The 12,919-nt window shown below is 37.5% G+C and overlaps 1 protein-coding gene across 13 annotated transcripts in view; it reads right to left on the reverse strand.

Annotated features, from left to right (window-relative positions):
• Nucleotides 1-12,919, reverse strand: part of cacna1da (calcium channel, voltage-dependent, L type, alpha 1D subunit, a) — a 62,897-nt gene that overhangs the window by 38,504 nt on the left and 11,474 nt on the right. For all 13 annotated transcript variants that reach the window (XM_051414576.1, XM_051414587.1, XM_051414581.1 and 10 more), the window contains exons 4-6: nucleotides 4,454-4,593; nucleotides 1,210-1,382; nucleotides 297-449 (exon numbers count right to left, since the gene is read on the reverse strand). In XM_051414576.1, the coding sequence (XP_051270536.1) occupies nucleotides 297-449; nucleotides 1,210-1,382; nucleotides 4,454-4,593 (466 nt within the window). The remainder of the gene's footprint in view (nucleotides 1-296; nucleotides 450-1,209; nucleotides 1,383-4,453; nucleotides 4,594-12,919) is intronic.

A 12,919-nucleotide genomic window follows, 5' to 3' on the forward strand; every position in this document is an offset into this window, starting at 1 on the left:
TTTTTATTTGTGTGTATAAATTATCATCTTACTTTTTTTTATTCTGGTAATATTTAGGCACTTTTACTCAAGTAGAATTTGAAATGTAATGTACTTGTAAAAGTATTTTCACACTCTTGTGAAATAAATGATCTGAGTACTTCTTCCACTAATAATAATAACGTACACTAGTTTTAAGGTCAGACTGCTTTGAACATACTTTGAAACTGGTTGTTACAATAGTCAAAATACAAAATATATAGTCTAGAAAAGCTGACTTGATATTATATGTCAAACAGACAATCAAGAGGGCGTACCTGAGCCAGGAATAAAGCAGGTTGCGTGCATTTTACCGATGAAAAGCTCCAGGCCAATAATAGCATAGATGATGATGACAAACAAGACCAGGAGGGCAATGTGAAGGAGAGGGACCATGGCTTTAATGATGGAGTTCAACACCACCTGTAAACCTAAGCAAGGAGGAAAATGAACACATTATATGACGCTTGGCTGTACTTACAGGTGTGTGCATGAACAGTAAGAAAATACAGCTACAAACCTCAGTTGCTACAATTCTCTAACCCTGTTCTTATTGCAAAAATATGAACTCCAGATGGTTGAGTGGTTAACCCTGCAGGATCTTTTTTTTGGTGTGTTTACTGTCTAAGTACAGTTAATAATGGAGGTGGACAACACTCACATTCATTTAAAATAACAGTAAAATCATAACTGTATAATTATTGAGTGTTGAAAGTGTTGATTCATGTCATGTCAAGTCATGATTATGATACAATTTTGTTTATCAGTAAGAGATGTGAACATACACACAACAATATGTGTAAGTCCGGCCTACTTACCTTCCTATTTCCCACAAATAGGAAAACTTTTTTGAATTAGAAACTAGTTTCAGTAAATATTTCAGTAGCTACTTCTAGAACCACATACATTTAATAAATGTGTCAGAAGTGTTTATTCTGAGTTTGTTTTTTTTATACCCAGAGTTCATGTCTCTAGGGTGCTGATGTAGATGTTGAATAGATGTTTTTGAAAAACAGTCCTAAGGGATGGTACATAGACCATCTGGACTCGTCATGTGTAACCCTTCAACCTACAATTCACTGGGACTAATAAGACCATTATACAATATGTACAGAAACCATGTGATAAAACTCAGTTAACATGGGTTGTCTGCGTGTTGGTACATGAAGCTCAGCAGTTCTCACTACTTACTGGGTACTCCTGAGACCAGCCGCAGGGGTCGCAGCACACGGAAGGCTCGAAGGGCTTTAACATCAAATCCACCTGGTTTACCCCCATGCCCGTGCATTGACGGATGGCTACCTTCTCCGTCTTCTTCTACCTTCTCCTCTTTGGTCAAAAGCTCCAAGACAACACTGAAGAGTCTGTCAGAAAATAAAGAAAGAACCCAACACTGTAGGCCGGCCACAAGTTTGCATCTAATCTGTTATATTGAATTAGTTTTTGTATTGTCGGACCCAACAAGCAATTTGCAGATGTGATATTTTGTCAGGGAAATTATACTAAACAACTAATAAATAAGTTGCTCACTTGAGAAATGGACTTAAAAGTTAGAATTAATGTTTTGTCCTTGTATGTTCTTTTATGTTATTCATTTATTTAATCAATTTGTTTTATTTTTATTGTTGATTTGTTTTGTTCTTTACTCAGTTGCTGTCATTGTTTTTTTTTGTATTGCCTTGTCATGTCTGATATGTCTTCCTCTCTTCACATTAATCACGTATCTTGCACTACAAATAAAAACCAAACAAAACATTAACTCCAAAGTCCCAATTTGATTTTTTTTTTTTTTTTTATTGAATATTGGCTGTGTAAAAGTTCTGTCACAAACCTTTCTGAGATATGTTGCCCTTATAACTCCATCCAGGCTGAGAGCATTTTTATTTTACTGTTGCTGATCCCTCAAAGTATCATTTAGCTGTGAAACTAAAATGTAATATGTGTCATCAGTTTACTTTACAACCACCCACAAACCATACTGATATCACCAGGATACAGTGGATTAATAAGCACTACACATAATATTAAAGACAATGCACCATTAATGTATATAGAGTAAAAACACTGTAATGGTAGGTTACACGTCTTCATAGCAGCTTCTTTAAGACCTGACAAAATAATTGTTCATTATTTTCAGTATAAAGCCCAGTTACAAGTATACAAAGAGCAGATACATAGTCCAAGAACTGTTTCCTTCACAAAGTGAAATCAGCAGTGAACGAATCTCTCACCATGAGAGCGGACACTTCATTGCAGTCAGTTAGACATTCCTCACCTAGCCAAGAGGGGAAATCATCTTGACACATCACATCAAAGCTGTGGACTAAAAGCAGTGAATGAAGCTGCCGATAGGGGCTGGAGGGAGATCTGAGAGCCTATAAGCGCAGTCTGCTGAGACTTATGACCGACCGCCTGCCACTGTGGTTTCCTTACTCATCCATATTCAAAAGAAAACCATCCTTCACATATCGACACATTTCTTACTGAATATACCTGAGGATAACCACTTTCATAAAAGTGATACATCAGGTTTCTTTAGCAGTCGAGCTGGATTACTTCAGTGTGTTAGGGAAACATACAAGTAGTTTTAAATGTTTTAGTCCATTTCTTTCTACAGTTTATGACATCCATTGGTTTCAATATATTTCTTTACTGTAAAACAATCAATTATCAGACTCTTTAAACTATTTTTTAACTTACTTTCCTGAGTCTTTGAATTATTGATTTTGACACTGTATAGTAAAAAAGTAACTGCTTTATACAAAATAAGAAAAATGTACATCCAGAAATATAAAACTGTATAACATATATTTGATGTTGACATATCTTCATATCGAACTCTTTAGCTGCTAAATGCTCCAATATGTTGACACATTGTTTCTCTTACAGTGGATATATCTGAGCATTTCGCTGTCTGATGGGGATGCAAACAACATTAGTAGAGTGGTGAGAGGGAACCAAAACAGTAAAAGCTGTAAAATCAAAACAATGAGATAAAATACACTAAAACGCTCTATATGTGTGTTTTATTCACAACAAATTTACCTTACACAAAGACATTTAATCCATTGTTAATGTAAAAATATTTAATAGATTAATCCAGCTTTGAGAATACATTATGTGTAGTTTAAGCGCTTTAAACCCACTGACAAAACTCATATAATTCTATCTATCATAAGTCTATCTCATAATTACTCAACTCTAACTACCCTCAAAATTTTAAATGTACCTTTTTTAGTGAAATTCACTAAATGTTCTTTTACATGACCTTGGTGTTACCTTTTTCTTTGTTGCAAAGCTAATTTACATTTCTGACACCCATGTTTTTAATACATTTCTCCCCACAAAAAAGAAAAGAGGCTTTAACTGTAACATTATACCTTACAAGCCTTAGATATTTTTCTTTCATTTCAACACTTTCTTTTCTATGGAGAGCATGACGGAATAAAAAAATGCATTCAAGCCCTGCATAAAGCACAGCTGAATCCTCAAGCCCATATGACCTTTTCCTAACCTCTGTTACACCATAACGTGACCTGCTATAATCTATAAATACAAGACACACAAACACATTGAAGGCTGTTGTAAAGTGGACTGAACATTGACCTCTGACATGAATTCATAAAGCCCTTCCAGAGCTGTATTTACACAGCTATATGTTGACAACAGACACTGACAGTATTATTTCAGTGTGGCAGTTCAGTGATTTAGCAGTCACTCTTCATAGCAGGAGCAGCCGTCCTTGCATTTAACTGCATGGCATATCAACGCTGCATGCTGCATACAAGCAGAGATCTGACCCAGCTACCCACTGGACTGTGTGTGTTAGAGGAGAGAAAGAGGGAGGAGAGAGAGGAAGAAAAGAGAATCTGCGATAAGGATGAAGATAACAAGAGTAGAGTGTGTGCAGGAGATAGGAATGAGGGCAGCGTGAGGTGGGGAAGTGTAAAGCATGAAGTAGATGCATTTGAGAGATCAAAATGGAAGGTGGAAGTATAAGAAAGAGACAAAGCAGAGCAGGATGGGAGAGTGTGAGCGAAAGACAGTCAGTGAGAGGAGAGGAAAGAGAAAAATGGGAGGGAGTGTTGGAGAAGAGATGAAGTATGGAGGGATGGTGACTCACTCCAGTGGTGGTAAAGCTCTGATTTATTCTCTCTGTCTTTTCTGGGTCATATACTGTGGGTGTATGAGGGTCTCTATTAGCACTTGGCCGCATGGAGCAGAGGCTTAAGCAACTTTAACTTTAACACTGACTGTCTCTCAGAAACACTGTAAACTGCAACTGTCAAACTGAGATTAAAGTAAAACTCCAAACGTCAAACTAAAATAACAAAACCTCATGACGCGGTCTGCAAAAGAACGCGTTGTTTGGATCTGCTGGCGTGAAGCCCACAGTAGTAGGCGATAAACATATAAGACATTATGTTAGACTTACCCTATGACGACAATGACGAAATCCAGCATGTTCCAACCGTTTCGCACATACGCGTTCTGGTGCATCACCAAACCATAAGCGATAATCTTCAGAAAGGTCTCAATTGTGAAAATGATGAGGAAGGCATACTCAACTGTTTCCTGCGACACACAGAAAAAAAGAGAACAATAATCTTTAATAGAAAGCAGATATAATGGATAATCATAAAAATGCATGAGCATGGTATTAATGCTGTGCTTTTGGTGGACAACACACACAGGCACAAACAAGGAAGCAAAGATAAAGAAATTAATCCAGCTTTGTAGTAGAGTCGAGTAAAGACAAAGCAACTTTTTGTGGAAATACCAGGGACAACAATGAAAATAAGTCCAAGACCTTAGGTGTACTTTATTCCAATCTACCTATCTTTATCTATCTTTGTGTACAGATAGAGTTACAAATACAGTATAATTGCTTTTAAATTCCCATTTTATGCTGTTATTCCCTAACTTCACAGATTGCTATAGCTATTTGTTACATCCATGACAAAATGTGATACCAAACTAGCAAAGGTGCATCTTGTTACACAAATACCAAGTCAGAGCGACGGCTGCAGTGAGAAAGGTCGAGCTTGTTGAACTTATATAGGAGGATGACAATCTAGTTCACCAGTGTGACATGTTGATTTTCTTTTACGTGTGAAAGTCAAATCAATCAACGTTGTTTAACCAGAGCAGCAAAATCTCCCTTTGTCCTGACCTCATTCTGATCTGATCTGGTTCTCACACTTTCCAACACTTGTCTCAGCACATATTCACACAACACCATGAAAACCATGACAATATGATAAACTTGTGCTAGGTGCAAAGGAACATTCAGAGTTTCAATCTAGATAAGAAAGGTAATCATCAGTGGTTTTATTTAGTTTCATGTAACCTCCAGAGGCGAGAAGTAATACAGTACGAATGTACTTTTTTTGTCATTTTTTCAGGTATCTGTACTAACAAACATAACATAAACAGACAAGAGAGGGAGAAACAGCCACTAACTTATGTTTTTCAGGGAAACCAAGAGAGTACTTTTACCTTTATACTGTGAATACATTCTTCATTTTTAAATAAAGAAGTTGAATTAGTACTTCTACTTTTACAGGAGTCTTTACACACGTATCTGCACTTCTACTCGAGTAAAGAATGTGTGTACCTCTGTCACCTCTGGTAACCTCAAAACGAGAGTGAAAAGACCAGAAGCTGTTCTGACACACCAAACCAACCATGCAAGAACTTAAAAAGACGGATTCAACGTTTTGCATTTGAACACACCACAACGAATACACCTGGCCACTTAAATGCCTGTACATTGTGAATAACTAGTCAGTAGTCTGTGCTTGTAAGAAGAAAACAAAACTTTTTCTTATTTCCTTAGAATTTTAACTGATAATATGTGACATTAAGGTAAAAACCTGCTTGGTTTTGCACAGCAGTTATCAGTCAATAATCTTTTGCAACTCAGCATTGTGCCATTGTGGAAGAAAAAAAAGGCAAAGGCACAAATAAGGATAAAAATGGCACTAAATGGGTAAACACTGATTCACTAGGCCCAACAACCAGTTCTGTTGCTCGCTGATGCATGAAGGTAAAAAGGGACAAACGCACTTTGAATAAAATGACTGTTTTTAGAGGGTATGCAGAGATTAGAACCAGTGATGTAACTCAGCAGAGTGCCTTTCTCCGGTTGTTTCAAAGACAGGCAGAGCACAGGAACATCAAGGTTGAGGTCGATTGGGAGAGAAGCGGACACACACATAGCTAGATAAAGGCACACATGGCTAGATAGAGGCACTCGTAGCTAGGTAAAGGTGATATGTGGATGTTTGTGCAGTGAAATGTGTTAGATGCTGGAGGTAGACACACACCACAGAGTGACTCAGCCGTTTAGGACAGTCCTGGGACCTCCCTGGAGATATGAAACCATAGAGGCCCTCTTCATCCTTTATGCATGAGGCAGGTCAACATAAAACTCTTGCACACAAGCTGGTATTTGTAATATCCGTCTGTCAACACTCATTTAACTTTTCACACGGGATGCCCTTTAGGTTCTTATACTACACAATAGAAAACAAATGCTAAAAGCCACACACATACACATGTATATTATTATATATATAATAACCTTTCGCGCCTGAGGGAGTCCTTAATCCCCTCCTCTGTGTTCTCTGCGGACACCATAAATGCAAAAGCACTGTGGGCTGCAGGGCTCGTTTTCCCAACAGTTTACTGCAGATTGTGAGAAGCACTTAGCCCACAATAAGAGACATGGTCCTCTTTGTTACTGAAGTAAAAGGTTGAGTTAAGCTTACGGCTGCTGCCTCTATGACAGAGCAAGCTCGGGGGGCCACAGGGAACGATTCACACGAGGACAGAAGAAAAGAGGCATTTACAGACCAAAAGGACCAATAATAAACTGCTGCTGCAGTAAAAAAAAAAAAAAAGGGCTTCAGTTAGGTGGTTAACAAGTGCAAATAAACAACGGTTCTTCACCATGTCACCAAAGATCTATCAAAGAAGTACCATCATGTGGGCACACTTTAAATATGAATTTAGAATAATAACAATATAATACTTTCTCTTGAGTGGTCTACAAAAGTAATTGAAGGATAATTGTAAGGATACTGAAATTAGCATGTAATAGATTGTCGGAACAGTTTTAGCTTTCCAAGCCTATATAAAATCAATGTATGCAAATTGCCACTTCCTGGGTCGTGAAAAGCATGTTAAATATAACAGCAAATGATAACCATTCCCTCTCAATTAACCAGCAATTTATTCAATCATCAGCTGAATAGAAAGAGGGAGAGCAGAAATAGAAAGAGGGAGAGACACAGAGAGAGAGGAAAGAGGCCTTTGGGGATGACCATAAATATCTCGAACTCATCTTTACTTTATTTGTGCTGTAAAGAGACTTACTGTACCATGTTTCCTTTTCTCATACAGTAGATGCATTGTATCAGAAGTTAATATGATCACTTCACTTGCCGCTGTTCTCTTAGGTATACATCATGACATGATATCACGCATACACAGACACGCACATACACAGCTCCTGTTTATGTCCTAAAATGCACACAAACAGCACATCATTAAACATGATAAAAGCAGGATACCATACGGCATAATACATGCTCCTCCTCAACCCCCACAGCCATATAGGCCCTCCCCTGCGACAGTGTTCATGTCTACAGGCACGACTCAGTTCATCTCACACACTCACAGAGCTCAGATCACTATATGACAAAGGATGCTAACCGTGCATTCTTCTACATAACTTGCCATATGACCGAGCCATGACGGACAGCGGTATTGTAAACCTATTAAGGGTTCAGATGGTCCTGTGTGCAATGCTTATGAGACTGCACACAGAAAATCACCAATTAAGATTTTAATAAGGAGTGGAAATGGAGTCATAAAATTACAATAAAACAGCTTGCCTTTCTGTTACAGCATCATTATAATTTATTACCTAAATAAAGCCAGTTTTAAACTGCAGCCTCCTGAAGTGAGACCAGGAGTATTGACACTAATCATAGCTCTAAAATATGTTCAATTTAATATATATTCAAATAAATTAAACATGAAACTGTGCTTGTATATTTACTATTGCTTCTACACCAGCCATATCCCAGCCCCTAATCAAGTCAAGTCATTTTATTTATATAGCCCAAATACACAAAATGTGTGCACAGAATATACAAACAGTAAAATTACAGTATGGACAATCAGGATGACAAACAGTAACAGAATATATATATATAAAAAAACTTTTCTGCAGCGTTACCAGATGGAAATACCACTCTAAGTAAATCTAGAGCCTGTAGACTGTTAGCTTAGCTTAGCATAAAGACTACCAGCAACTCTAAAGCTCACTAATTAATACCTTATATCTTGTTAATTTAATCCGTACAAAAAAAACGTAAAACAAACTGTGGTTTTGGGTACTAAGTGCTGTTTATATATATATATATATTAATTCATGAGTTTTGGGGGGGTAGAATGATTTGTTTCACTTTCGGACAGAGTCAGGCTGTTTCCCCTGATTCCAGTTTTTGTGATAATCTAAATGGCAGCTGGTATTAGCTTGTTATTTAACATTCAGACATGACAGCGATATGCATCTTCTTACTTAACTCTGAGCAAAACAACACCAATATTCATATTTTTCAAAATGTAAAACAATTATTTTACAGTAAGATGCAAAAAAACAAACAGAGAATACAGAGCAACATTAAAGAGAGAGGTCAAGCTTCAGTTGTCTTGACGGTTTGCTACATTTTAGTCTGGACCAACCACAAAAAAGATTAATATGAAAGGATAAATTTAACCTGTATAAAGACTGAACCTAACCAAATCTGATGTCAAGGTTAATCTTTATCACTTTAATCTCACAATGAGACAGTCATTCACAGTCATTCAACTGTAAATGACAGTAAATTACATTAAGAGGAACTAGAGTAGGCCCGTTCTGTATGATGTACTATTTTGCCTTACTCTGCCTGTACATCAGAGACACATGACAAACAATCTTGAAATTACAAATAATATAATCAAGAAAATTCTTATAGATACCAATATACCAACAAATTAAATGTAAATGTCAACCAGGCAGGGCAGTTAACCTGACCGAAGAGCTGTGTTAAACCTTAGTGCTTTATGTTAAGTAATGAAGGCAATATTCCATTAAATATTATAGAAGGTTCTGTTTCTTTTTAGTTATCATTGTATGGTTTAAGGGTGCTAATTAACACAACTACAACATTGTTTATCAATATAATAATGGGATGTTATAAGATTAAGTTTTGACATACAATTTTTACAGTTTTAAGAAAACAAGCTGTCAAACATCAGCCAGAAACCATGATATAAACAGCAAATATGTTTGTGCTTCAATTAACAATTGATTGTTGACATTAACGAATAATTTCTCAAAATATTTACATGAAATTGCAAAAACTTGACATTGAAATTTCCCAAAGCCCAAAGTGACATCTTCAATTTTAATGCAGTCCAACAGTCCAAACCCCAAAGGTATTCAGTTCTTAAGTGTAGAGAACTATGAAAAAAATAGAAATGATTCATATTTGAGAAGCCCTAACTAAAGAATTTCATTCATTCCTTTCCTATCAAACAAGTAATCCATTAAAGGACTAACCTTTGCAGCTCTAATATTCTGTATTCATTCTCCTGACTATCTGAGTGCTACTACATGTGCGTGTATGGAAAGCCACATCTGAGCGTGTGGCGGCGAGCCCACGGTCACATGAGTCAGAGTGACATCATGCATGTTTGATATCTGAGTGCGACCAGAGCGCTTACAAGCAGAGCAAACACAACAACCAACAAGCAATAATACCAATGTCAACGCAAGCCATATATAGAACAGTAGAGAGTACACACACTCCACAACCACAACACAGCAGCCAATACAAGCCCTGCAGTTATCAGCCATGGGACAGTTTGAGAGCAGATATCTGAGTGTCACAGAAATGTTATAATGTCATTTTGCATCCGATTGTGCACATAATGAGCAGACATATATTCTGTAGGACTTCTAGCATCACTCTTCTGCTACATCTCCCTCCCCCATGCTCTCTCCATCTCCCGCTAACTCTCTTTCCTTCCCCTTGTCTGTATAGATCAGTCAGTGCCATCCAGCCAAGCCAGGGGGGTGAGGGCAGCCAGCATTTAGTGCTTCTTCGCCGCCTACTCTTTGCAGGTTTGCACAGTAAATAAGTGTGCTTGAGTGTGCAGTCTATATTAGGAAGCCTGTTCAAGTGTGTGTTATGCATGGGGTTTGTGTTTATCTTGGGGATCTTTGAATAAGGCCTGCTACATGTACACTACCAGCTGATCATATAATTTCACATTTTATCAGTTTTAAATAAATATTTCCTGCTATTTATTTACAGGATTTCATCCATGTTTCTTCATGGGTTTTATAGTTCAAATGTGTTTCATGCTCAACTACCGACTAAATCCAAGAATAAAACAACAACAGCAGTGACAAAATGTCTCGTTTCCACTTGGAAACAGAGGAAATGACTTTACAAAATAAAACACTGTGTACCGCACATCTGTTCTTATGCCGTGTTCTTAACCGCTCTATATTGCTGTGTGTGTGTGTTTGTATGTGCAGTATATGTCTTTGTGTATAGTATACGTTTACACACAACTTTAGGTGTATGTTTGTGTGTGTGTATGGGAAGTACTGTGGGGGCGGGCAGGAGTGAGGATGTGGATGTCACTCTGCCAAGGAAAACACTTCTAGTGCAGGTCATCCAAAGTATACCCACACTACCGAGTGAATGTCTTCACAAAGAAAGAAAACATCACACTGAATATTTGTTGCATAAGCTTGGTGATATACTAGTTTTGCTCTAAAGTTATACAATTGGCACAGGATTGAACAGCGATGTAGTCGTTGGATCGAGTTTTGTAAAATGCTGTAGTTGTCACAGACCAGAGAGTTTGGCTTACACAGTAATGCCTCAGTGCAGTATCACTTTTCTTTCCACTGTATTTTGTACGATACAGCACAACCTGTGCAGAGCAGCAATGTGTCAGCCAAGAGTATTCAATCTGTTGAGGTTGTAAAGAGGTTTTTAAAGTTCAGATAGTGGTGTGTGGACTGAGCTCCTTAACAAAATCATAAAAAGCTTCTTCTCTTGATGTTGTTTAATTGTGCCAGTGTATGCATGTGACAAATAATGAATCTGCAACCTGAATGCTGCAGCACCTGATGGGGAATAAAGCATTCTCATGTGTTCTCATTTCAGTCAATCTCACATACTCCTATCCTCCCAAGTATGGACACACACACACAGACACGCACACACCATAATTCAAATTCAAATTCAAATTACAAAGGTAAAGACTTATGATCCCGTTCTGTTTCTCGCTCTTGTTTGTTTCTTTGTGGTTCATCATTTGGAAAGTGTACCTGTGAATCTGTAAGAACACATATCAGGGCCTGCAGATGTGTTTCCATGTAAGGAAGCACATATGACATATAGCAGCTACCATGGCAACCAAAACAAAGGCTGAACTCAGGAAATTGAAGTAAGATCCCAAAAGCCAAACTTCGGCTCTTTAGCTCCACGCCACATGTCAACCAATAAGCTCGGCTCTTCAGTTTTATTGAAATTTCTATTTTGTAGCTTTTGACTTAAGCAGGCTGTGGACAAGGCTAGGCTTAAGACAAATATATTTTAACTCTTCATGCAGTACATACAGTATGAGCACTGATGTGAAATGACTATAATATCAGCATGGCATGATTAGGAGAGCACTATCAGGAGGATAAAAACGTGTACAGGTGTCTCCATCTCACTGTCTGGGTTTGCAACCTCTCTTTATTGTTCAGTCTACAAGAGCTATTCACATTTTGATTTGGTGTCATCCTCAGTTATCATGCCTCGCATGTTAAATTCATCTCTCTCACTCTGTCGAGTTCAGTCTACCTCACGCACACAGGCCCAATCACACACACACACACACACACACACACACACACACACACACACACTAGGAAAGTCAGCCAAGTAAAAATACAAATAAATATTTGAGTTAAATAATTAAAGTTTAGGTTTAATTTCATATGATGAAATATATAAATTGATTCATTTCATATAAGTAGAATATAAGGATGTATTATGCTACTCATTATTGTATCTCTGTATATGGTACAACCAATATACTGTATGTTTTAATGCCATGACCCAACCAGTCGGTTGGACTTCAAACCAAAGGAAACAAAAGAAAATGTTCCAGCTTTCTGTGAGTGCTCACTCATTCAATGAGGTGTCCAGTACATGTACAAACAAATCTTTAACAACAAATTTTCAAAGTGAACTGACTGTACTGAATCACCACTGTTACCAAAAAACTCCCTTTCATCGGTGACTGAAAGCAACGTTGTTAGCTCAGCCATGACACACTACGTTAATTCCTCATTAAAAGCCTATTAAAAGACTGAAAACCACAGAAACAATCATAACTCCGTTGTTAATAATAGCCTGCTGAGTTATTAACCTTATGTACAGTGCTTGTATCGCTTAGTTTTCTACTGAACTGAATCTGACACACAAACAGACTGGACATAGAGTTAAACTAAAGACGGTTACTGAAGTGCATTTGAACGGTGATGAAACCTTAGCTTAAAAAAAGTTTTGTTTTGTCATCTCCTGTGTGTGGAGAAGTACCCACACCTGAGAGAAGATATTCATCATAAAATAGGTGTACATTTACCTGCAAGGTGAGCAAAGTAACAGGACATGACATTCCTAATACAAACTGGGTACAAGTTATTCTTGTTAAACAGATTTAACAACTTGTGTTTATTCATGGACTATTAAAGTTGTATTGCACTACTGCTTATGTACTATGTGCACACTACAATATAATGGGTGTACAATTTCACAACAGTTTTACTTGC

This window comes from Dicentrarchus labrax, unplaced genomic scaffold, assembly GCF_905237075.1.
Source record: "Dicentrarchus labrax unplaced genomic scaffold, dlabrax2021, whole genome shotgun sequence".
Taxonomy (NCBI): domain Eukaryota; kingdom Metazoa; phylum Chordata; class Actinopteri; family Moronidae; genus Dicentrarchus; species Dicentrarchus labrax.